This window comes from Zootoca vivipara, chromosome 11 (assembly GCF_963506605.1).
Source record: "Zootoca vivipara chromosome 11, rZooViv1.1, whole genome shotgun sequence".
Classification (NCBI taxonomy): Eukaryota; Metazoa; Chordata; class Lepidosauria; order Squamata; family Lacertidae; genus Zootoca; species Zootoca vivipara.
Window position 1 is genome coordinate 41,926,324 of NC_083286.1, and position 26,722 is coordinate 41,953,045.

The 26,722-nt window shown below is 46.4% G+C and overlaps 2 protein-coding genes across 3 annotated transcripts; one reads left to right on the forward strand and one right to left on the reverse strand.

Annotated features, from left to right (window-relative positions):
- Positions 1–7,973: 7,973 nt before the first annotated feature.
- CDC20B (cell division cycle 20B) lies at positions 7,974–21,736 on the forward strand. Of its 2 annotated transcripts, none has more exons than XM_060280300.1 (4): positions 7,974–8,091; positions 8,934–9,005; positions 15,297–15,368; positions 21,145–21,736. In XM_060280300.1, exons 1-4 carry the CDS (start codon positions 8,029–8,031, stop codon positions 21,388–21,390), a joined length of 453 nt encoding a protein of 150 aa, XP_060136283.1. In that variant the 5' UTR covers positions 7,974–8,028; the 3' UTR covers positions 21,391–21,736. The 2 variants fall into 2 exon arrangements, with proteins under 2 accessions (XP_060136283.1, XP_060136284.1); XM_060280301.1 differs by having other exon boundaries at positions 8,071–8,080.
- GPX8 (glutathione peroxidase 8 (putative)) lies at positions 16,365–19,474 on the reverse strand. Its single transcript, XM_035100629.2, has 3 exons — positions 19,222–19,474; positions 17,726–17,987; positions 16,365–17,031 (listed from the first exon to the last, which is right to left on the reverse strand). Exons 1-3 carry the CDS (start codon positions 19,438–19,440, stop codon positions 16,868–16,870), a joined length of 645 nt encoding a protein of 214 aa, XP_034956520.1. The 5' UTR covers positions 19,441–19,474; the 3' UTR covers positions 16,365–16,867.
- Positions 21,737–26,722: the final 4,986 nt, after the last annotated feature.

Here is a 26,722-nt window from a genome sequence, read left to right on the forward strand (position 1 = left end):
AATGTAACATATGTACTTAAGAGAGATGTTTCTTAAAATAGTACAACAGAGCACGTGAGAGAGAGAGAGAGAGAGAGAGAGAGAGAGAGAGAGAGAGAGAGAGAGAGAGAGAGGAGAGAGAGAGAGAGAGAGAGAGTTTCAGGCTCAGCACATGTCCAGGCAGCTGGCCACTTAAGCTGTAAACTCATCAGTTACTTCCATGGGAAAAAACTGTGCTGATGTGATCAGGGAACTCTGTGCAGACACCTCCAGCATATCTTGCTGGTTTGCTGCTGGGTCAGTTCAGGGAGAAACCACACAGGTAGTTTATGGGTTTGGGGCTTGTACAGGATAAACATTTTTGGCAGTAAGGTTGGACATCTCTATTTATACAGTACTAGCTGGCCCTGCCACGCGTTGCTGTGGCCTAGTCTGTGAAATGGGCCCTCAAAGTCCCCCTTCAGACTCCCCTATAGGCCCCACTTTGGCTTAGTCTCTTAAATGGGCCCTCAGAGTCTCCCTTCAGAGTCCCCTGTAGGCCCCATTGTGGCTTAGTCTGTGAAATGGGCCCTCAGAGTCCCCCTTCTGACTCCCCTGTAGGACCCACTTGTTACCTGAGGGGGGGATCTCTGGGGTAGGTACCTCTGTGGCGGGCGGGGGTCCTTGGGGAGTGGGCTACTGTTGGGGTGGCCTGGTCCCTGGCAGAGGTCTGGTCTCAGGGGTGGGCTGGGTCCCGGGGTGGTGGGATGGGTGGGTGGGTGGGTGGGGAGTGGGCGGGATTTTGGGTGTATGTTTGATTTTGTTTGGTGGGGTGGATGGGGAGTGGGCGGGATTGGGTGTATGTTGGATTTTGATTGGTGGGGTGGATGGAGAGTGGGCGGGATTTTGGCAGTATGTTGGATGTTGTTTGTTGGATGTCCACTGGAGGGGGCAATTTTTTGGTACACAAATCCAGGTTTCTACCCGTCCTAGGTGTGTGTATGGACAATGTAAGTGGATAGAGACACTCTCACATGCGCTCCCGATGTTGTGGGCAAATTTGAGGACGATCGGGTAAGCGGTTGTGGAGCAAGGTTCATTGGAACAAACATGCACCCTCTACATTTTTAGATAGATAGATAGATGATAGATAGATAGATAGATATAGATATACATACAGATATATAGGTAAAGATAAAGGACCCCTGGATGGTTAGGTCCAGTCAAAGGCGACTATGCGGTTGTGGTGCTCATCTCGCTTTCAGGCTGAGGGAGCCAGCGTTTGTCCACAGACAGTTTTCCGGGTCATGTTGCCAGCATGACTAAACCGCTTCTGGTGCACGGAGGAATATGACAAGTGCCAGAGTGCACAGAAATGCTGTTTACCTTCCCGCCGCAGCGGTACCTATTTATTTACTTGCATGCTTTTGAACTGCTAGGTTGGCAGGAGCTGGGACAGAGGAACGGGAGCTCACCCAGTCACAGGGATTCAAACCGCCGACCTTCCGATCAGCAAGCCCAAGAGGCTCAGTGGTTACCCTTTAAATAAACACACAAAAGTGACTAACCTAAGTTTGCTTTTTTACTAAATTCTCAAGAGGCAATGGTAGTAGGCTGCTTTTCTGTGCTGGCCACAGAGGAGCAACTAGCATAGAAAGATCCACAGCATACATTTTAAGGGATGGCAATGGTGTGTTTCTCTGTGTTACAATTTCCATATTGGAATTTGCTGGACTGGGGAGGGGATGAGTCTCCCACCAAATTGCCTTTCAATTAGTGCTCTTGTCAAACACAAAGAATCAGCACCACCTAGTGACAAGCAGAGTTACACACACAGTTCCAGAATCATGTTGTTTGTAGCCAGACGACAAAATTTGCTGTTATGTCTTAGAGCAGGCATCCCCAAACTGCGGCCCTCCAGATGTTTTGGCCTACAACTCCCATGATCCCTAGCTAACAGGACCAGTGGTTGGGAAAGATGGGAATTGTAGTTCAACACATCTGGAGGGCCGAAGTTTGGGGATGCCTGTCTTAGAGACTCGGGTGGTATGCACACTTCTGTTTCCACTGCACCCAGTGCACTCCCACTGCTGGCTGGGAAAGTGGTGTGTACATGACATTAGCCACAATCCTTATCTATCTTGCAGTTTCTTATGAAATACTGCTTTTTGATGCGTTTTCCCCCCAAACCAGCTTTGATCTGAACTGGGAAAGAGAACGATGTTGTCAACGTTTTAAGCTAGTGATGTCTACACAGCCTCAGTGTCAAACTACATATTAGATAGTATAAATAAAAATCTAGACAGCTGTTTCTCGTAGTGAAAATTGGTTTTGGGAGTGGAGCCGAGAAACTGCAGGGTTCCAAATAAAAGTTAACTTTTTCAAACACCTGCCTTGAGTCTTGTTGGGAGGGGAGCCTGGTGAAGGAGGAACTACAGTGGGAAAGCATTGGATCGAAAAATGGTTTAACATCCCCTTACCCACCCCAAATTACTGCCTCCTTAATCACGACAAGAAACAGCTGTCAGAGACTGCATGCATGTGCTTGTGCCTAACATGTTTGGCCATCATGCCTATGACCCAGAAAACTGGGGTGGGCAGAAAGGCCTTGAAGGAGCTTCTCTGTTGACTTGGTTCACAGAGCTGTAAAGCACAGAGCTGTAAAGCAAAGTCAAGTATGAATGGGTCAGCTCTTGGAGATGAGATCATAACCACTTTGCTCCTTCCCAGTCGTTCTGCTGCTGTGCTGAGCTAAGCCAAGCCATGGTTTGGCTTAGTGCGTAATCTGAACCCAGGTTTGTGATTTTGCTCTCCTGGACAAATGACCAGCCATAAATCATAGGACAAAGTTTCTGTAACTGGAGGTAATCTAGTAGGCTGCATCCCCCGTAATAAAGCATCCTGGGTACTGTAGTTCATAGAATGCTGCTGTGTCTTTCATTACATCCTGTGGTAGCCAATTCCATGGTTTAGCTATGTGCTGTGTGAAGAAGGACTTTCTTTCATCTGCCCTGAATTCCCTCTACCTTTCTGGTGAGTAAAATGTAATAGATGCTATCCAGTTATAGCTTTTCTTCTTGTCACTTGGGAGAAGAAAGGGCAAAACGACTGAAGTGACACACCTCTATTGGCAAATGAGCCTGTACAGCGGCCACAGCCTGCCCTCGGGTCACTCTTTACACACCTGGACACACCTGGCAAAAAAGGGATAACATTGAAAAGAGCAGCCACCCCTGTGGTTCTCTGTTAGCAAGGGCCAGTTCTATTGTGTACAGTCTCTTAGCTGCCACTGTGTAAAACCACACTCCCCTGTTCCCCCAAACCTCAAACTGTCACCACTTTGTTCCAAAAACCGGTTAAGATTCCTATAGTTCGTTGTCCCACAACACTTACAAAAAGTCAAGCACTTAAAACGCGGAAACGGGAACCTAAGGACATAATCAACTGTACACTACCCACATAATAAACAAAGGACAAAGCAATGCATATTTCATCATAGTGCAAGAATCCTGACATTTCCATTATTGTCTTTATAGCTGCATTATTTGTCAGCAAGGGTGAGTCACTCATCATGGACTAATCCGTGGCACCTGAAGGGTCCCTAGTGTGATCAAGGTAACCTTCCACATTTGAAATAATAAGCACGTAAGGAGTTTGTCATTACAGGTGTGCCTTCTCAATTTCCCTGTCCATGTTTCCAACAGCATTCCTAGGCCTCAGGGTGAGTTACATGCCTCTGTGTGTGTGTGTGTGTGTGTGTGTGTGTACACACACACACACACACACACACACACACACACACACACACAAACACACACACATGAATGCAAACCACAGTCTTGGGTTAAAAACAAATTGTTTCTGGGAAGATGTTTGCTGATAACCCGTGAGACCCACTGACATTTCTCCATCAGTTTGGAAACAAGCAGCCTTTGACTGAAAGGGGCAATCAGGGTTGCTTTTTCCAGCTTTTAGCTGAACGTAGCACTGGGATCAGCTGCACACCCCATACCCAAGCATGTCCTAAATCTGTTTCGGGGGCCTAATCCGGCCCGCTGGTCGGTTTAATCCGGCCCCTGTGGCAGTTTACTTCCTGGGGTAAAATCCTAAAAAAAACCTCAACAACTTTAACCCTTAAAAAAAGTTCAACAACTTTAATCCTAATTTTTTTTTTAAAAGAACTTTGTGGTTGGCCCTTTGGTCGGCCCTCACGGCCCTTCACTTCATCAAATCTGGCCCTCTTTGAAAAAAGTTTGGACACCACTAGTAGGTATTGAGGGCCACAGTTAGGGGCAGACGAAGGGGGGGTTCAGTGGGGGGAGTCTGCCCTGGGTGTTACCACTGGGGGTGTGTGACAAAATGCTGGGCGGCACTCGCCGTGGGGCCTGCAGCATGCCCGAGCCATGTGCCTCTCCTGGGAGTGACACGGTGGCTTGGGCACCAGCAGGCTCCATGCTGCCCCAGTTGGCCCGCCGCCTCCCCCTCAGCTGTAGGGCGACTGAGTGGGAGGAGGCAGGCAGACGGCAGGCTCCTTGGAGGCCCCACAGAGCATCCTGCCCTGGCCGGCCCCACCCCTGGGCACAGGGCACGCGCACTGTCCCAGGCACCTGACCGGCTTGCTCTGCTGCTGGCCACAGTCCTTCTGGGAAATCTTCTAAGGTCCACATAATAGTGGTGGGCGAGAAGAAAGACAAAGGTGGCTAGAGCAACAAATGTAAATTCTACCTTTGTACACTCATTAATGTACACACTACCCTGGAGTAGACCCTGTCTCCCAGCTTGTTTCGGGCATTTCTAATCTTAGAGCCCAGTAGAAGCACCTGATGCGCAGCTGATGCTAAAAAGGTGCAAATACGATCAGTCCATTTGGATTGGGAGAACTGCCAGGAGGAGCCCTATGAGAACAGTATATAAATCATAATGAACTTTTATGATTCTTTAAAATAAAAGGGAGGAGTCAGGTGCAGTTCTCTTCCCGTATGTGACTGTGGGCTAAGGGCCTAGTTCAGGCTTCCTCAACCTCGGCCCTCCAGATGGTTTTGGCCTACAACTCCCATGATCCCTAGCTAGCAGGACCAGTGGTCAAGGAAGATGGGAATTGTAGTCTCAAAACATCTGGAGGCCCGAGGTCAAGGAAGCCTGGCCTAGCTCTCATTGAGGTGGGCACCTTATGTTTGGATTATACCACCTCAGACTACAGTGGGTGGAGTCTTACAATACTGAATGCTCCTGCATAGAGTATAGACCCCCTGCACAAAGAGAACTAGGGATCAGGGAACAACTTCTGGCTTCTATGTGGGGAGTTTTTAAATGTTTGACATGGAGCTCACCCTTGGGGGATTGCAATCGTCCCCTTGATTCGCACAGTCCTCCTGTTAATGTTTTAATCTGAAACCAGCCTTGTGAATACTAACTGAACACTGCACCACCAACCTCAATCTTCCCTCAGCCTGCCTGCTTTCTTACAACCAGCCCAGGAGCTGGCGCTGCCTGCAGGGCCGGCGCGTCCATTAAGGCAAACTAGGCAGTTGCCTAGGGCGCCAAAATGTAGGGTGCGCTGGTATGTCTCCCCGCTCGCAAACGCTCTCTGTGCCGCCGCCACTTTCGCTCCTGCTGCTGCTTGCTGCTGCAGAGGCGCTTCCCAGCAATGCCCTGCAGGGGGCGCAGGGCCGCTCCACACCACGGAGCCAGAAATGGGTGGGTGGGCGCTCAAACCAATCAAACGTGCACGCCCAGTTGTTAGGCAGATGGATTTTTTAAAAAAAGAATAGGAAAAAAGAGCGCATGGCCTTCGGGGTGGGGCGGGGGAGGACACGCTCCACACTCCAGGCTCCTCCCCTCACGCGCCTCCTTGGCCAATCGGCAAGCGGGAAGGCGGCGCAGCGCCAGAAGGTGATCTCGCCTAGGGCGCAAAAAACCCTAGCACCGGCCCTGACTGCCTGTCACCTTCCTCTTCCTTAGGGCCCCTCTAAGGCCTCTCCCACAATTTATTGCACAATCATGATTATTTGGGCTCATGAGGCTATCAGGGGAATTACATGCAATCACACTTTCAATACTGCTTGTGCTTGGGGCAGTCACTCCGCTTCATTTCCAATCAGTGCATACTCCATAACTTCCTGTTGAAGTCCTATATATTTTTGTTTGTTGTGCTACAGCCAGTGGCGAACGGTGCCGCTTGGCTACCCGGGGAGGCAAACGCGGAGGCGCCCCCTAGGGGCGGGGCGTCGTGATGCATGCATTGTGACATCACGACACACACATCAGGACGAACGGCACATGGCGTGCGCACTCGCCGGGATGCTGCACATGCGCAGTCAGTACGCGCTGCTGCTGGCGCACGGCGACCCCACAGGCCACTGCTCACACACAGTGGCCCGTAATGGGCTGCCACGGCCACGTGAGAGCAGCAGCCCGTAATGGGGTGCCACTCGTGGGGCAGCCAGCATGGACCGCGTATGTCCGAACGGCACGCACCAGGCGAAGGCGAGGGGCAGGGAGGGGCGCTCCCGAGCGGAGCCCCACCTGAGTGGAGCTCGGGGCAGCCCGCCCCCCCGCCCCCCTTGCTACGCACCTGGCTACAGCACTTCTCCAGAGAGCAAAAATGTGGTAGCACTGGGGAAGCAACACAGAACAAATCAATGAGGCAAAACTGGGCTTTATTTCACCCAGGTCACAGACCCATTTTGGCACCCCCCCATGCGCATTTGCGTACACACACACACACACACACACACACACACAAACTCAAGCTGGGAACTTCAATGGTGTCCCTCTGGAGGTTTCACCAGGGGCAAAACACCCAGCTGCCCCCCCCCACCGGTGGTTAGAATGTCGGCCTAGGATCTGGGAGACCTGAGTTCAAATCCCCACTCAGCCACAAAGCTCATTGGGTGACCTTGGGGCAGTAACAGTCTCTCAGGGTTGCTGCGAGGTTAAAATGGGAAGGAGGAAAACGATGGAACCCCCTTGAGTTCCTTGGAGGGAAATGTAGTATAGAAATGGAATAAAATAAAATATTTAATGCACCATTTCTGCTTTAAGAATACATTGCAGGCTACACCCACAATAAAACACCAGACTGGAGAGGTCCAAAATCTCAGTGCTGCCCCTTGCACAATTCAGCCTGTGCCTCTCTTTGGTGTTCCGGTTGTGTGTTCATGTTTTTAAGTTCAATCCTTGTTTGTATGCTTATTAATATTATCACATTCAATAAAAAATCTTGGAAAAGAAAAGAACTAATAATTTGCTGCCCTTTCCAGACAACACCCCCCCTCCAAATCAGCCGTGTTAACTCTGACTAGTGGTGGGGACTTGTTAGGATCGCGTCTCAAGTTACGCCAACCACCTCCCGGGGACTACAGCCCCCTGGAGAAGGGATCTTCTCCCAGGAGATCGGTTGGGGAAGGGGGCGAGCCAGGCCCTTCCGCGCTTCTTTGCCCGCCGCCGCGCTCTTTGGCGCTGCTGTTACCTGCTCTACCCGCGCTGCCCCGCGGCAAACAATGGAGGAGTTTCCGCGTCGTGCAGCAGAAGCGGGGCTTTGCCCGGGATCGGAAGAAAAGACTGAAGGGAAAGTGGAGAAGGCGGGGGCCGCGCCGTCTGTGCGAACGTTGCGCGCCGGCGCGTTCCAACCAAGGGAACCTCCTCGCGTCAGAACACCGGTTCAGCCAATCAGGCGTCGGGGCAAGGGATTCCCGCTCTACTTGCCGCTTGTTCTGTCTCTTTAAATGGTTCCACCGAGGAGAGACCTCACTGGAGACTGGGGTAACAACGCAGCAAGGGGGGTTCTCTGCGGAGCCTCAGCGTGCTCTGTGGAGACAAGTAGCAGGTGGGCAGAGACCGTGGAGGGGGAGAATAAGGCTTCCTCAGGAGGGCTTCTCGAAGAGCAGCAGGCAAGACCAGAAGTTCCTTTAGTTGTTTGGAAACATTCATTCCTCAGTCTTGCCTATGCGGTGGGGGTGGGGGTGGGGGAAAGGATTCCATCTAGTGGGGGCGGATCAGGAAAGAGAAGCGATTGTTCAGCTGCAACAGAGTTAGCTAAGTAAGAAGCCAGCAAGCCCCTCTTCAGAGATGGAGTGGAAGTTAGAAAGATTCGCAGCCCGGAAGGTCAAGACGGATGAAAGTGTGTTGTGGGTAAATGATCTACGTCCTTCAGTCTCTCCCCCCCCCCATCACTTTTTCCTGCTATTTTTATTTACTTTTTTTAAACATTTATATCCTGCAAAATTTTAATTTCAACACTCAGTAGAGTGATCTGAGTACTCAGTGCGTTAAGTACGCACTGGCCAGCTTTGCAATCCTACCCGTGTCTGCTTAGTAGTCAGTGTTATTTGAATTCAGTGGAGCTCCGCCACCCCCCCACCCGTAAATGAGGTTAGGATTTCAGCCTTAATTAAAACTTCCAACTATTAATGGTGCAATCTTATGCACATAAGACCTGGGAGAAATCTCTTGTTTAATATGGTGGGACTCATTTCTGAATACACCCACATTAGTTCATGATGTTAGGGGGAAACTTCTGAGCAAACACACATTAGATCACGGTGTTAGAAAACCTTTGGAGGCCAAGACTGGGGGAAATAAAGATCAATGCCTCTAATTATTATTATGAAGGGTCTGTTAGGGTGTATGCAGCGTTCCTTAAAAATAAGGACCATCTAATACAGCAAATTGCAAGTTACTGAAGGCAACACAGCATCACAGAAGTTCATTCTCTTTCCCAATCAAGACATGCTTCCAGATTAGTTAGGATGGGTAGATTTTTTTTTATTAAAAAAAACCCTATACAGAAATGCTGTCCCCTGCACCATGAGATGGAGGGGAGGGTGTATGTAAAAGGTCACTAGGCCTAGGCAAATACAGCGTATGGTTTGTTACAAGTCACTAAGAATGTGAACTGACGTCTGCATGGTTCAGGCCTGATACCTAAAGGTTGAACAGCATTATTGTAACATCTCTGTATGTTTGCTTTCTAGGAGCAAATAATGAAAACTCTGGGGACAAACCTCCAACAGACCCGAAACCTAAGTTTGCAGATTCTGACTAAGGTGAGTGTTTATGAAACTGCAGAACTGACTCTACAAGCTTTTGATTGTCTGCTGCACTTTTATGCCCTCAGGAAGAGAGTATGGAAAATGATTGGCATTGCGTAGTGGCTCTTTCCTCTGGCATAAGCTTACATGGATGTTCTAGGAGCCAAAACAGATGAATGTGTTAACAGTGTATAAATGTTGGTTGTGACTATTTACCGTTGGGAAGGTTTGGTGGTAGAAGCAGTGCTTTTTTTCTGGGGGGACGCAGGGGTACGCATACCCCTAAGCATTTTGTAAATCTTTGTACTTTTGTCCATTTACTGTATTTATTTTCCCCGATTTGAACTATAAAATGGTGATTTTCTTGAGTCAAAATGAGAGTACCCCTAAACATTTTCTTTTAGTAAAAATAAGCACTGGGTAGAAGTAATTCTGCATTGTGAGAAGGAGCAGACGCTGAACATGAACGCAGGAATGTACCGCTTTGGCAGTGCAGTACTAGCTGGCTGTTTTGGATACCTGCTGTTTTACAGCTGCTGGTTGCACTCCATACTGTTGCATTCCCAAACAAGGCAAATGTAATGGGAGTGCGCCCCCTTGTGAACATTACTGGGATGCCCAGCTTTAAAATAGGTGCTTTAAAATTCCAGATTTGGCTCTGCAATCAGAATCACTAAACCATTCTATAACCACCTTGACAACAGGGTGGCTTTTAATTTTTATATTTTGGATGTCTTACCCACTCTTTATCATAGGGTCCTAAGGCAGGTGGCAATGATATAAAGGTAGTAAAATCATTTAAAATGATTCAGAAGAAAACGGTGGGTTCTAATCTATCTATCTATCTACATACACAGACGTATATAGTCGAAAGGCTGGGGTACAGAGGTGTGTCGCCTGCATATGAAGAAAGCTATGCAACGAGGGTGCCAGTTGCACCTCTGCCCAGTGTCTCTGTTGTCGGGAGTGACCTTGCTGTGAAGCTGCCTCTCTGTGTGTGTGGTGGAATGGCAGTGTTTTGTTAGCTGGATGAATATCTGAAAGGCACCAGCTGACATTCAGCTGCCAGCCTACGGCACATATTGTGATCATCAGACAACCACAGGGGTTTGTATATGTTCTATCATTATTTGAGCACACTTGTTAGCTGCTTAGCAGAGTTCTGAACGTCACAACAATCTTCTTCAGGCATAGTTGTTCAGAGCAACAGTAAAAATAAAGGAATAAAGTGATTTTTATGGATGGGTCTGGTCACCTTGAAGTGCTTGGAAAGTTCTGGGAACTAGGATGTATCTTAATCCAGGCATCCTCGAACTTGGCCCTCCAGATGTTTTGGGACTACAACTCCCATCATCCTTACCTAACAGGACCAGTGGTCAGGGATGATGGGAATTGTAGTCCCAAAACATCTGGCGGGCTGGATCTGGGATGCCTGATCTAATCTTACATTTAACTCTGATATTAATGAATGCAACTTACCCAATATCAATGGCTGCATTAGAAGTAAATCCATTTCCATATATGCAGGGCACCGGGCACCTAATATTGATGCCCCCCTACAATCTTCCTTTCATTATCCCATTTTGTTTTACTTCTGCACTGGGCACCCATAAAAAGGATCTTGTAAGCAGCCATTGCCAACCTGGTGCCCTCTAAGCTGTTTTGAACTACAACTTCCATCAGCCCCAGCCTCTGTGCTGGCTAGGGGTGATGGGAGTTTCAGTCCGAAACAGCTTAGAGGGCACCAGGTTTACAAAGGCTGGTCTAAAAGCTTGCGCTGTTTCCGAACAGCAGCTTATTTTAACCAGAGGTGTTGTTTCATGTAGCATCTCTCATCCTGGCATATCCATTTGATTCCATTTGACCTCTCTCTGTGTGTTTGTGTGTGATGGCTTGGCAGTGTACTATTAGTTAGCTGTTGTACATATTCCAGCAACTAAATACACTTCCATATCATTGCATGGCCATGCGTCATAGGCTAAATGCTTTCCATTTGTCTCTGATGGAAGAGGATCGTTAACAGCCACTGCTGCAGAAACCCACCAGTGCCTGCGGCGTTGTGAAAACTTGCAATAGATAGTCTGTTTCTGATCAAACTGTCGGCTTTTATGCATTTGTTCCCGTTCTTCCCAACTCCGGCCAGTTGCTTAACTCATCTCTTTCAGACTAGCTTGTCTGCTGAAGTGAATATATTGCCATATGGTAAAAGGGTAAAAAGGAATTAACAGTAGAAATAACAGCAATGGCTGGGGTGGAGAACCTCAAGCTTGGGGGCCAAATGTCACTCTCCAGGCCTCTTGGCTCCCCCAAGGCAGTGCCCCCTCCCCAGGCCCCACCCTTTAATGGTCCTGCTCTGTGACCTTCTTGAGTGCTTTGGCCCAGCCGGAATGTGTCCTTGAATTGCAATTATGCCTCTTGCTTGCCTGGATGAATTGTATGTAGAAACCTCTGACTTTTGCATGGCTGGAATATAGCCTACTGTACAAAGATTAGGAGGTACACCTGTTGCTCCACCTACTGGCAAGCATCCCTCAAAAGGCAATGTGGTCCTCAAAAAGTTTTCCATCTCTGCGCTGTGACTTTGGGAGTCCAACGTAGGAGATGGGGATCTAGCCCCTGAGATCCTCTGGCACAAAGATATGTCGCATCCTTGGTAGATTAAGCAGACATAAGGCTGTCTCTCCTCAATGCCAAGGATGCTTATAAGGATCAAGGGATTTCAGAAAAGTGGGATTCAGAAGCATCTAAATGGGGAGATGTCCGATTCTGCAATGTAATACCCAAAGGGGGAAACTCTCAGTCAGACTGTATGCTGAAGACTTCTGGAGGACCCATATCACTGGGGTGGTCAAGTGTCTATTACCGGTACATGAGAAGTCACTGCTGTTCTGACATTCTGCTTCTTCTGCACATGCAAATTGTTCTCAGTCTGTAATGGGAGTATTTATAACCAGCAATGGTTACATTCGTTCTTTGTTCCACATTCTAGTCTGCATTACCCTTCACACATGTAGAAAATGTGCAAAAGAAATTCAATGCACATTTGAGCCTCATGTTTTAACACCAAAGTTCACACAATCTTCTCCACACAATCTTTCAATGTGTGAGCCAACCCCACTGTACAACTCTGCACAGTGGGGTGTTGTGTAGTGTTTTTGTCTCCATTCTTATTAACTTCCAGGGGGAATCCCTGTTTACCCAGGTATTTGGAACTACTGTTCCTGGCAACCCCAAGATCATTGGATGGAGGAATATTTTCAATTGCTTTTAGAATGTTTTTAATGGTGGCTGCTTTTAGATTTATTTTTTTAAATAATGCGTTAACTGTTTTAGAAAAATTCTGCTTTGTTTTTAAATTGTGCCTCTGTTTGCCACTCTGGGCTCCTTCTGGGAGGAAGGTGGGATATCAGTTCAATAAATAAATAAAAATATTCCCGCTAGACATCTGCAAGCTCAAGCAACTTCAGAAGGAGTTCTACTCAAGTACCAATGTACGAATACCATACGAGGACCTTCTCCCCTATTGCCAGTCAGGAGTCTTCCTCAACTTGGGAAGAGCTTTAGACATGTACACCAGTACCAGGGCCGGATTTAGGTTTGATGAGGCCCTAAGCTACTGAAGGTAATGAGGGCCTTTACATGTCCAGCTGTCCTTTGTCAACAACAAATTGTCGCAAACCAGTGATATTTTAGGGAGCAGGCTAGCAGGCAGGGCCCATTACTTACACCACAGGGCATACACACAACACAAAACACTGTTGCTGTATGTAAGTTTTATTTTATTTGTTTTTTATCTTATATTTTGGAAATGTACATCCAGTTTCTTCCCCTTTATATTTTTTTTTGGGGGGGCCGAGAGAGTGGGGCCCTAAGCTATAGCTTGTTTAGCTTATACGTAAATCCGGCACTGATCAGTATACCAGCATAACCCCTTCTGATATAGCGTGAACATGTGGACACCAGAGGGGTGTGGCAATTCTACAACCACCTCCACACCTTCTTTTATCATGCTGAGGTTTGTGGGGGGTTTGTCATATGTGTCCCCTTCTGAATAGACTATTACAACAAGCAGGGTTTATGTCTCTCTGTGTGTGTGTATCTATACATATAAAAATGTAAACTGGGCAAGTTTCTTCGTCTCCAATCCATCGTATACAAACAATCCATCGTATACAGCCAGGCCTTACGTTACAACCGCATCTGTTCCAACTCTACAGACAGAGAATCTCACCTAAGAGATCTACAGCAAACCTTTTTAGAACTAAAATATCCACCTGATGAAGTTAAACAACAGATCAACAGAGCCAGACAGATACCTAGAGAGAACCTGCTGCAAGACAGACCCAAAAAAGAAAATAACAGAACACCACTAGTCATCACATACAGCTCCCAAGCTAAAACAGTACAACGCATCATCAGAGATCTACAGCCTCTCCTGGACAATGACCGCTCCCTTTCTCAAGCTCTGGGAGGAAGACCTTTCATTGCCTACAGACAGCCACCCAATCTTAAACAACTCCTCACCCACAATAATACAACCACCAGACTTAACATGGACACTGGTACCAGAGCCTGCAATAAACCCAGATGCCAACTTTGCTGCCACATACACCCAGACAACACCATTACTGGCCCCAACAACATCCAACATACCATCTCAGGACTATTTAATTGCTCATCCTCTAACATTGTGTATGCCATCAAATGCCAACAGTGCCCTTCAGCTCTCTATATTGGACAAACAGGCCAAACCCTACGCCAAAGGATAAATGGACATAAATCTGACATCAGGAACCAGAAGACAGAAAAACCAGTAGGAGAACACTTCAATCTCCCAGGACATTCTATACAAGATCTCAAAGTAGCTGTCTTACTACAAAAGAATTTCAGAAATAGACTGGAAAGAGAAGTTGCTGAATTGCAACTTATCACCAAGCTCAAAACCATGGAGGGACCTGGTTTGAACAGAGATATCGGGTTCTTATCTCATTATACATGATAAGCGATCTTCAGCCATCTCAACCCTTGCTTTTTCATGCAAAACCATTTGCAGTCGTTTGCGGTCATCAACAGCTATCAGTCAGTCAATCACCCATTTCCACCACCCTTCTGAGTGATCCCCCCTCCCCATCCCCACCCCTCCCCACCCCTTCTCTACATAAGTGCCTGGAAACTTCCATTTCACTGTATCTGAAGAAGTGTGCATGCACACGAAAGCTCATACCAAAATAAAAACTTAGTTGGTCTTTAAGGTGCTACTGAAGGAATTTTTTTATTTTACTTCGATCCAGACCAACACGGCTACCTACCTGTAACCATTCGTCTCCAATGTTCAACAAAACCACTTGACCGATTGAGCTGAAATTTTGACACATCACATGCGAATGTTCGAAGGCTATAGGACAGTTTGCTAAGACAGATGCCACACCTGTGCCAGCTAAAACCCCGTGTTTCAAAACACACCATTCAGCCAAAAGTGCATGGTGGGAAAAGAACCAGGTTGCAAACCAGCGCCCTCTAGCGGCGGCTACACTGGTACTGCACCTATAAAACCTTCCCTCTCAACAGCACCTCGGCTCCAGTTTACCGTGTTTCTCATATTATACGACATGTCTTATATTTATTTTTTCCTCAAAAAACACACTATGGCTTATTTTCAAGGGATGTCTTATTTTTTTCCTCCTCCTCCTGCCGCGGCCGGCATTGCTGCTGCGCCTATCACTATGTCTTATTTTCGGGGTATGGCTTATATTCCTTGAATGCTTAAAAATCCTGCTATGGCTTATTTTATGGGTATGTCTTAAAATATGAGAAACAGGGTACATACTAGGCCGAAGCCTTTACAAACTAGGCCAAATGGAGGTACTAGCTTGCCTGGGTGGGGGTTGGGGGGAGGAGGGGACGGGATAGGTCAGGACACGGTGGGGCCAGTCACAGGGATGAGCCGGGGGTGGGGGGAAGAGGGGGCGTGATATGTCATGGGTTGGGACCGGGTGGGGGGGAAATCACAGGGATAAGCTGGGGGTGGGGGGGAGGAGGGGGCGGGATACATCATGGATCGGCACAGGGTGGTGGCAGTCACAATCCCTAATACAATTGGGATACATTGGCGCTATATATATATACTAGCTGGCCCTGCCACGCGTTGCTGTGGCAGGGCCAGCTAGTATATATAGCGCCAATGTATCCCAATTGTATTAGGATGTGATATTGAGCAATCGCTAACTTCATCTGTTCAAACAGCGTGAGGTGAAATATTTGAACTGCTGAGTTTACTCAAAGCCCAAATAATCCTTATCTATACAGGACATCACTGACACCAAGCAGGGCAGGAGACAAACATCACAGGTGGACAATCAATATTTCCCAATAACTGAGGTACGGATTCTTTTGTATGGGACTCCCAATATGAACTGTGTTGGTAACCTACCATTCTCCATGCAAAATAAAGTGGAGAAACAATTAATACACTTTTTAGGTTGTTTTTTTTTGTAGTATGCAGAGAACTTACTAATGGTTAAACTTGCTATGTTCTTGCACTGGTATTTATGAATGGCCTGCCATGACCATGGGATGTGGAGGGGAGGGGACACAGGATCTCTGTCAGCAAGGAACTGTGCTAAGGAAGCTTTTGACATCATGGCAACAAAGTCAGCATTTCTGACCCGTAGGGGAAAAGGGTATCCATTCATTTGTATAGGGTCGAGTAAAGGTTCCCTTTTGGAGTGGCTACTGCAGTAGAATCTGAACCTGCTCTCTTTACTTGGGGCCCCCAAATATTGACCACCAAACTAGTTCCTGTCCGTGTGGCCCCCAGAAGAATATAAGATGGAATTTTTGCCAAGCTAAACACTGACGGGTGCCCCAACCCTCTTTTCACCGTCCGACCTCCTTTTAGGAACACATTCCATAATTCTGTTTCTTGGTTGCACTACAGCAATGATGGGGAACCTCGGGTCAAATCTGGTTCTTCAGGCCTATTACTCTGGTTCTCAGGAGTCTCCCCAGCTAGAACCCCACCCCACCCCCGCAAAAACTATTTGGGTGAATATTTCTGTAAACTCTGGAGTTCTTCCAAGCCTGCTGATACCTCCCTCTTGTATGTGGATAGTGGTGATTTGGTTTCATAAGTGTCCACACTCACAAGGCTGAATTTCCTATTACCGTAGTATGTAGGAAAATTATATTTCTCCCCTCCCCCCCTTAAGAAGTCTGCTCCCAGTATACTTGATAGTGCATCGTGTAATAGAAAATTATTTTGGAAACCAGTGTATAGAAGAGAACACTCCAAACAGACTTGGCTTAGTCTATCTCTTTTTTAAAAAATAAAACTTTTTCATAAAAACTATTTACATTTTTTTTGTTATCCCCCCCCCACTCCACCTCACCCCACCCTCAATGGAGCATGCATTTCCTGCTGTTGATAAAATTCTACATTTTATCAGCTTTAAACAGAATGATTCAATGGCAGGACAATTTCTCACTGTACTTTCGTTATTGTGTTACTTGCATTATTTGGCAAATTGTGTTTTAAGTAACCTGCTGGGAAAGAAAGAATACCTTATTTTGATTCGTCTGGGGCAGGGGTAGAGAACCTGTGGCCCTCCGGATGGGACTACAATTCCCATCACCCCTGACCATGGGCCAGATCCAGGGCTCAGCTGGGTGAAGTGCACAGCATACCGATCCTTCTCTTTGCTCCACGAGGGCTCAGAAGGTTTAAGAGCTGCTCCTAAACAGAAGAGTTTTCTGTCGAAAGCTACCAAAATTTTACCCAGTAAGAAAAACCACTGCTTGTCCAGCTTTCACCATTATTAAGCAGGAATGTACTAAGGGCCGAGGAGAGATGTTCGAATCCAAAAGGCACGCCGGCTTTGTCAGAGATCTTCTCTCTTTTTCACAATGATCTGCCTAACCAGAGCAGCTATATCTGGCTTGATGCTTTCTATGGGCTCCTCGGGTCTCCAGAACTTCACGACTTTCCCATCTGGGCTGATGAGATACTTCCAGAAATTCCACCGAGGCATAGCTTTGGAGGAATCTGCAAGAACAACACTAGATTTGTTTATGCTGCAAGCGGAAGGGGCACCATTCAGATTTTTTTTTTAAAAAAACTAAAACTAAATCAAAAAACAAAAACCCATTATAATGTTAGAATCCTAGAACTGTAGGGTTGGAGGGGGCTCCAACGGTCATCTAGCACAACCCCATGCAATGCAGGAATCACAGCTAAAGAATCCCTGACAGATGACAGAAGACCCAGCTGCTGGCTCAGGCTTGGGGTCCATCTTACTCCAGCATCCTGTTCTCACAGTGGCCCACCACTGCCGTTTTCAGAAACTGGTATTCTGAAGCGTACTGCCTCCAAAAGATGTGTCAAAGTGCCACTGAGATTAATAGGGATGATGTGCTTAGCTCCTATTGATTCTCTGGACTGCCAAATTCTCCCCCCTGATGAAATAATATGAAACTAGGCTTCTGGAGCTAACCATTATTGCTGATCAACACACGATCCATAGCTGCCTTTCCACATCTCTGATCATCTCTCCCCTTTGCTCAATTCAGTGGAGCATACGCCTAGGTAAGTGGGGTTAGGATTTCATCTTAAGGGCTAGAATCTTGGTGGTGGTTTTAAAAAACCAAGATTCTTAGGAAGCTGGGTTCTGTGTCCAGTACCACATTTTGTATGTTTTCCTGTCCACTTTCCCCCTAGAAGTAATGATGTACATGCTTACCTATTAGAAATTGAAATGCTGGAGACGCTTCAGTTCCTAGAATCTTTATTTTCTTGAAAATGGGGAAAGTTACTCCATAATTTGATTTTGCAAGATATTCAATCTGCTGGCTTGTGTCTGGCTCCGTTTCCCCATACTGATTACAGGGGAAGGCTAGCACTGTGAAGTGGGATGGTCCAAACTCCCTATGCAGTTCCTGCAGCATGATGTAATTTTTGTCTGTGTGCTGGCAGTAACTAGCCACGTTAACAACCAGAGACGCCTTCAGGGAGACAGAAAACAGGGCAGTGAGAAAGAAAGAAAGGATGAGAGACTGCTTATGCCGAGGTTAGCAAAATGGCTTTACATTCTGACCATCTCAGCTATTTAAATGTAGGAAAAGTATACATGTTCAGCTTAGCTTCAGTTGCAGAAAAACTGCCACCCATCTATTCAGCATTGTTTTAGCCAATGGCTACCACAAAGTAAGCTTCTTCAATTGCAGGAAGGAAAATATTAGTACCAGTGATTACTGCTTAGAACTGTTGTCCCCCACTCTGGAGAAATTTCAGGGATTATGTAAACCAGGCACCCCCAAACTTCAGCCCTCCAGATGTTTTGGACTACAATTCCCATCATCCCTGACCACTGGTCCTGCTAGCTAGGGATCCATGGGAGTTGTAGGCCAAAACATCTGGAGGGCCGCAGTTTGGGGATGCCTGATGTAAACCATCATCACAACTTTGATTCACCGAAATACATTGGCTAGATTATTCCTAACGTTAACAAAATCCAATTGTTCACAGTAACAGATGCATTTTTAAAAAATAAATAAATGGGACTATTAAAAAGTCCAAGAATCAAACTCATCAATTGCTTGCATTTCACAATAGCTAGCCATTGGATTGTGCAGACTTTTGCTGCTTCTGTAATGAAACAAGAGAATCATTTTGATGACTTACAAAAGAACAGGCCTGTTAGAGCAGACCAAGAGGCCAGCTGGATCAGACCCCCGGTTGACAACAACCAGATGACTCTGGAAGGCTCACAAGCAGCACAGGAAGGCACCAGCCCCCTCCCCGCCCCCGTTGTAGATGCTAGATTGGGAATGGGGAACCTGTAGTTCAACAGGTGTTGCTGAACTACAAGATTCCATTTGCCCTGAACGTTGGCCATGCAGTCTGGGGCTAATGGGAATTCAAGTCTAACAGATCCCGATCTGTGTGCTAGATGTTCATTGCATCTGATATTAGGAGAAACCCTGCCGTTGACGAAACTACTTTGTTGGAACGTCTCGATTTACACCAGCAAATATTATGAACTGTTTCTTTTACTCAAGAGACTTGGATTCCCACCCCCAATATTCTTCTAACTGCTAAAATAAATCTACATTAACAGTGTTGTTGTTTTTAACAACCACCCTGCACCTTAAAGGACGTAAAATAATGTCATTATTATGCACGGAGAGGACAATCGCTCCATGCAAAGATTTCAGAAACAACAAACGTGTCACTTACTTTGCCTCTGTATTTTTCCAACGAAACGACCCTGCCTTTTGGATCCATCACTTCGAAGGAATAAAAGTCTTTGATTTTGGGCTTTAAGTACTTAAGTTGCAGAAGGCCAAGGATGGCTGTGAACAAAACCATAGAGAAGAAAATGATTAAAATCCTGGTTTTCAGCCTGGAGCTTTTCAAAGAACAGGCTGTCAGAGGCAGAGGCAGAGGCGGCTCCATTTTGGACGATTTTGGGGGAAGTCTCGGCAGGCCTGGAATGTGAAGGAGGAGCTGAAACTCAAAACTCACAGCAGCTTGGAAAGGGGGGTAGAAGAGGGAGGGAGCAAGAACGCAGGCTGTGTCCCCCCCCCCAGCCCAGACTTTGCCTAAAGTTCTAGGCTGCAGGGCCTAGAAACTGGTCTATTCTTTTTATTTAGAAGAAATTTATTGACAGCAGGTCAGCATTTTAGACCCCCCTTTTCATTTAAATGCAATACCTTCTGTTTTACAATTTGGCAGCAAACCATATTTTCTTCTCGCTTTCCTTCTCCCCCACATTTTTCTCCCAGCCTGTCATCTGATCTATGGTTATGCAGGGGATTAGAGTGTTGTTGTTGTTGTTGTTGTTGTTGTTGTTGTTGTTGTTGTTCCTTTTTTTGGGTCAATACTCTTGATTGGTTTCATTAGAAACTGGTCTACTCATCTTGCAAATGAACTAGTGGGCATAATCTGATTCTCAGAAATCGCTTTGTTAATGTTAACGGATGTACGGTATGTAAAGGACCTTGAACAGTTAGAAAGAGTAGGTTGGATCCAGGGTAACCAAACAAGCACAGGCATGTCTACTCCGAAGTACTGTAAGTCCCATTCAGTTCAAAGATGCTTATCCCCAGGTTAGTGGGTACAGGACTGCAACCAATGTTAGTTGCACTTAATTCCCACTGGGACAAATAGGGTTTTTATCCTGCCAGGCTTTACACATTTATTTCACTGGTACCTAAATGCTGCTAACTCACAGCACAATCTCTATACCAGGCTAGTAAATCCCTCTGAGTTAAATTGGTCTTATTTCCAGGTAAGTGCAGACTTACTCTAGAACCAATCGATAAATAATAATAGCAACAACAATAACTATTGAAACGATATTTGACTGCACAAAACGTAATCATAGAGTTGGAAGAGACCACAAGGGCCATCCAGTCCAACCCCCTGCCAAGCAGGAAACACCATCAAAGCATTCTTGACATATGGCTGTCAAGCCTCCGCTTAAAGACCTCCAAAGAAGGAGACTCCACCACACTTCTTGGCAGCAAATTCCACTGTCAAACAGCTCTTACTGTCAGGAAGTTCTTCCTAATGTTTAGGTGGAAGCTTCTTTCTTGTAGTTTGAATCCATTTCTCCGTGTCCGCTTCTCTGGAGCAGCAGAAAACAACCTTTCACCCTCCTCTATATGACATCCTTTTATATATTTGAACATGGCTATCATATCACCCCTTAACCTTCTCTTCTCCAGGCTAAACATACCCAGCTCCCTAAGCCGTTCCTCATAAGGCATTGTTTCCAAGCCTTTGACCATTTTGGTTGCCCTCTTCTGGACACGTTCCAGCTTGTCAGTATCCTTCTTGAACTGTGGTGCCCAGAACTGGACACAGTACTCCAGGTGAGGTCTGACCAGAGCAGAATACAGTGGTACTATTACTTCCCTTGATCTAGACGCTATACTCCTATTGATGCAGCCCAGAATTGCATTGGCTTTTTTAGCTGCTGCATCACACTGTTGACTCATGTCAAGTTTGTGGTCTACCAGGACTCCTAGATCCTTTTCACATGTACTGCTCTCAAGCCGGGTGTCACCCATTAATCCATTAATTTATAACGTGTTTAATAAACATAAGTAACTTTAAACTGTTGTTGTCACTTTGCTGTTTTTTTGTTTTAAACAGACTCCAGGCAAGACTTCCTATTCACATTTTAAAAGTTGCCTTGTGAAGAAGCTAGCATCATCTCCAGTTGCTAGTAGCCCAATTTCCACAAGGTGGCAGCAGTCACGCAGCAGAAACCAAGTGGAGCAAAGTTTTGCAGAGAGTCCTCCTACCTCAGATGATGGACCTGATCTGATGAAAATCACGACAGTTCCAAGTCAGTGCACAGAGATGGGTGATTCCCTCAGTGTAAAGGGGTTATTCTAGTCATTACTCCATAACTCCAGATTAATAAATGCAAAAAAACTTGAAAATGATATGCAGGTGGTATTTTAACACCTAATAAACTAGCCAAGATGTACAAGACTATATATCAAGTAAATGTTGGAAATGCAAACAGTCTGAAGGATCATTTTTTCCATATGTGGTGGACTTGTAGAAAAGCAGCAGGCTTTTGGGAAATGATACACAATGAATTGAACAAGATGTTTAAAATTGTGACCCCCCACCAAAAAAGTCTGAACCATTTCTTTTGGGAATAATATCGGGCAGAAGTCCCCAAAAAGTTGGTTAAATTGTTTACCTATGCTACCACAGATCATGTCCTCCCTCAAAGAGGGCACGTGTTGCGGTGAGACCTGGAGATCGACCTCCTGTGTTGTGGGTGGGTAAGATTGGTCAGCCACTGGCTCGATATTGGGTTCAATGGGGCGCAGTCCAAACGGATTGAGGGACCTATATATACCCATGCATGTGACCCAGAGCTTCCTCTTTCGGTGCATGCATTCAGAACACCCTCCCAACCTCTCCCTACTTTTAGGGCTTTGTTGTGCTTGACCTTGCTATGCTGTCGTGTGTTGTCTGTCGTTGGGACAGGGGCACGGCAGGAATTTTCCCCACTTGGCTGATTGGCTGGTGCCATTTGGGTTTCGTCTGCTGCGTAGCAAATAGTCACAACTTGTAAGGTTGCGAATAGGCTCTGGTTCAGGAGATAGGGATGGGAGAACACTCTCGCCATCCCTATGTGAAGGGTATTCTGTTAAAGGAATCCAGGGACTCAAATGGTTTGGTCAACCCCTGAGAGGGGGTTGTGCCCGTGCCTGAGTCCAGGGGGACATCTGGGTGGCAGACATAGTCTGTTCCCGGCTTTCTGCCTATCCAGGTGTTCACCCTTATCTGACCTATGCTGGTGCCCTGGGTCAGCACTACCTGCAAGAGTGCAGGGAGCTAGTCGAACCAGAGCCTATGCAACCACTCACTTTCTGTAATCAATAAAGTTGTGGCCTAAATTCTGCCAAAAACCAAACTAAAATTTGAGTCGTGTGAATTTATTTAGGGGGGGGGGTCTCTGGGTCTGAACACGCAACAGGCAGAATTCTGTAGGTGCAGAAATGGAGAGAAGAAGAGGTTCGAACAAAAGAGGAGTGGCCTTTAAAACTATTGGACTGTATGGAGATGGCAAAATTGATGGCAAAAATAAGAGACCCCAAAAGACCAAATGTTTGTAAATGTTTGTGGCAGAGTGGAGATCCTTTTCAGACTCTCTGAGAAAATGCTATAGTCAAATGAAATCGCAGGCAGGACTGCAAATATAAGCAAAGGAATGAGAATGATAAAGGAATATAATGTAGGATATATGTTACAGAAATAAGTTTTACATTTAAGGCAGTAGATAAAGGATTTGAACAGAAACATCATGGAAGTAAGGACGGGAAGTCAAAATGTTAAGGGAATATTTTGTATTGAGACTGAATTGAATTTGCTAAATTGTATGAAAATAAATAACAATTTGTGGATCAAACAATGCTCAAAAAATTGACAGATCTCTGTTTTCTGTCTCTGCAAGCTGAGTTTGGTAACATGGGGAAACTGTTCAACAATGCAACTATAGCTGACAGTGAACAAAACAGGTGATTACAGCTGAACATTGTTTTGGTGTAACCAAACAGAACTCAACCAGCTTGGCACAGCCTGATTAATATTATTACTAGTCATAACAACAACAACAACAACAACAACAACAACAACAACAACAACAACAACAACAACAACGATGATGATGATGATCACCTTCTACATGTCTCAAGGTGACATATAAAAGACCAGGTTCCTGAAAACCTGCCTTTTCATCTCCTGACAGTTTCCTGAAACTTGACACAAACATCCTTAAAACGCAATTAGAAGTAATTCTCCAGTTAATCTGTGCCAGGAAGCAAGTCCTTTGCACTTCTGTGCACTGTCATAGCTGGAACAAGCTAAACTGGCATTTGCCAAAGGTGGGCTGGGTGGGTTTCTGAAGAGTCTGTATTCAAGAAGAACCACAAAGCCACTGGAAGCCAAGCGCCATGAGAAATGTGGGTGGAACTGTGATTTGCGTATGAGCTGGAAATCACCACAGATAGCGGGTCGGGGGGGGGACCTTTCTCAGCCTCGGGGCTGCATCCTGCTTTGGGCAACTTGCCGGGAGTTGCCTGGGACCAGATGCAAAAGCGCTCGGAACAATGGATGTGGCTCTGACTGTAGGCTACATTCCAGCCGTGTGGAAGTCAGAGGTCACCACCCACCCACCTGCATTGTCTCTCCATCCAAGACGGCCTTATCTGAGTTCATGGACGCAGCCAGCCAGGCAAAAAGAGTCGAGGAGGACAAAGAGTAGGGCCAGTGAAAAGTGTGGCTGAGGAGAGGGGACAAGGCCTAGGGAGGGTCCTAAGGGCCAGATGTAGAAGGTTGGGGGCAGGGCTGGCCTAAGACATTTTGGCACCAAAGGTGGACCCCAAAATGGCGCCTCCTCTGCTGAGGAAGAAAGGGTGAGGGAAGATCTACATCAGGAGTAAGAGAGGAAGAAAGATCTACCTTGGGAACGGCTGCCCCTGTGGATCCTGCCGCCTGAGGCAGTCGACTCGCTTGATCTTATGGGTGGTCTGGCCCTGAATAAATCTACATTGGGATCAGCTGCCCCTGTGGATTCTGCTGCCTGAGGCAATCACCTCACCTTGCCTCATGGGTGGCTGGCCCTGGTATTTGGCTCCCAGGACTGAGGTTCACTGCCCTTACTCTCAGACACACCAAACTGCCTGAGCACTGTTCTTGCTGGGTCTTCCTCTTCCGAAAGCGGTGCTTGTCCCTTCATAAGCTCCGGGGCACTGAGAGAGGATGCAACCACCCAGCCTTCTGCCCTTACTGACCCTCCTCTTGCCACCCTCTTCTGTCTGCTGTTGGCAGCAGCGCTATAGCTTTGTCCCCATTGTAGTTGGAGACAGTAGGGCAGTTAAATAATTTTAGGCTCTGGTTTTATCCTGCCGCCTCCAGGTGCTAAGATGTGGTCTGATAGGCCCCCATTGTTAGATGGTAATGTTTATATTATTGTGAGCCCTTGTGGTCAGTCTTCAGTGTGGGGCCCTAAAGTCCTGGTACCACTTCTGGGAGAGGAGATGGGATGAAGGGACTACTGAAACAACGGTGCGAGAGCCACAGAATTATATCCTCCCTTGCTGTTGCAGTGTTTTAAAGAGGCGAGTCAGCCAGTCTTTAGGGGATGACCCGACCAATATACCCAATCAGTTTTTAAAAAATGAATCAGCAAAGTTTGTCCTGTGTTACAAGTTATGGTGCTGGTTAAAAGACTAGAATCCATGGATGAAAAGCTTTTGGTAGCCCTGAGCTATGCTTGCAATAGTTCAGGATTATGGTGCTTGCATCTAGAGGAGGACTGTTGGGCTGCAGTTCAAAAGTAACTTCAACAGAAATCAAATGGGATTTAAAAACCAAGGGCTGTCCTGTTCTCCACCTTCTTCTCAGATTATAATACAGAATTTACAGGCATTGAGCAAATCTGTACTGTTTTTCTCAAGGGAATATGGCATCTGCAACAAAATGTTGCAGTGTGGAGTGCTCCTGTTCAGGATTCTAGTCAGCCTGCCATACCTCATCCTGGAGACTCCATTACAACATGGGGCTCGAACCCACAACTCTGAGATTAAGCATCTCATGCTCTATCAATTTAGCTACCAAGGAGCTTTTGCTGGACCTGGGAGCAGACAGGAAGCCAGAAGTCTCTTCCTGCTGCCTGTTTTAAGGGTTTCAGGAGGGCTGCATCCAAGGGAGAATCAAATGGCTTCTGGTGAGCCTGCGTTTCAAGACAGAGCAGGGCTGTGGCAGAGCGATTCTTGAAAAAGCATACCAGTGAGGAATATGTGTTTAAGTTGAAAGTTAGGTTCTCGTATGAAAATTCTCTTCTTGCCACTACATGAGTTTCACATTAGCCCCAAGAAGTGTATCATGTGAACTGGGCATTTACAGGGCAGTGGCAATTTCCAATATTAGGGTGCCGGGGAAAGTGCGGCCTTAATCATGGTATTTGCTGCTAATAAAGACTTTAATTTTTCCATTTGTGTTTATTTGAGTCCACATACTGTTAACTCATACAGTGACTCTCAATGTTAATTTCCTTTTCTAGTTTGGTTTCTCTGGTGAGCTCAAATGCGGTGGAAACTTGTTATCTACAGATCTATGTGAAATGAAAAGGGTGATCTGTTATATTTCCCCAATTTGGTTGAGTTTCTTCATGCGCCATGCATGGAGGGGTGAGGCAGTGGCAAAGTCAATGTGGTGCAAACATGACAGTGAAGTAAACCTGTTGTTTCCTGCAGGTGTGTTTTCACTACACCATCTTGCCTCTTCCCCTCTCAGTCTCACTATGCAGCAGCAACTAGGCCAGAAGGATGTTAGATAAGTGGCACAGTCCCACCACACCATCTGCTACTGGATATAAATATGCCATGCAGGAAACCAGATTTGGCCGCACAACTGACATCATGGGGCTACTTCAGAGCGAGGGCAATGTCCTTGCTCTGAATTGGCTTTATGATGGTGCTACATAACCAATCAGCTTTGGCTGCATGAGGACATCACAACGCCCCTTGAAGCAAAAAGCACTAACCTTGCTCGGTATAGGTGAACACCAAAATCAGAGGCAGATTTCGGTCTGGTTTTTCAAATTTCAGCAGTGCCCTGTGCGAGGCCAAATCCCGCCCCCCCCCCCCGCATCTCACCTTCCATCCTGCTCAATTCACTACGTCAGTGTTTCTCAACCTTTTTTGGGCCAAGGCACACTTGTTCCATGAAAAAAATCACGAGGCACACCACCATTAAAAAAGTTAAAAAATTTAACTCTGTGCCGCCCTATATTGACTATATAATTATGACTGTAAGAAACACTTGCCAATTGCTGTGTTGGTTGCAATCTCCTGTAATAAGGCTTCACAAGCCGCTGATTTCTCTGCCAGCACAATCCTTTGCTCAGCAAGTTTCAGGTTGAGCTCATCCAGCCAGCTTCTTTAAGTTTGTCTAAAACCCTAGACTCTGAAACCACCCTCCAGTCGTTTGCACTGAGCTTTGGGAAAGAGGAGGCGAAATATTGCCATAAAGATGTGCATAGCTGCCAAGTTTTCCCTTTTCTCGCGAGGAAGCCTATTAAGCATACGGGAAAATCCCTTTAAAAAAGGGATAACTTGGCAGCTATGAAGATGTGTCCTGTAAAAATATCCATTGGAACCCGCGCGACCCAACGGGCCTGCCCCTCCTCAGTCCAGGCCAGGCG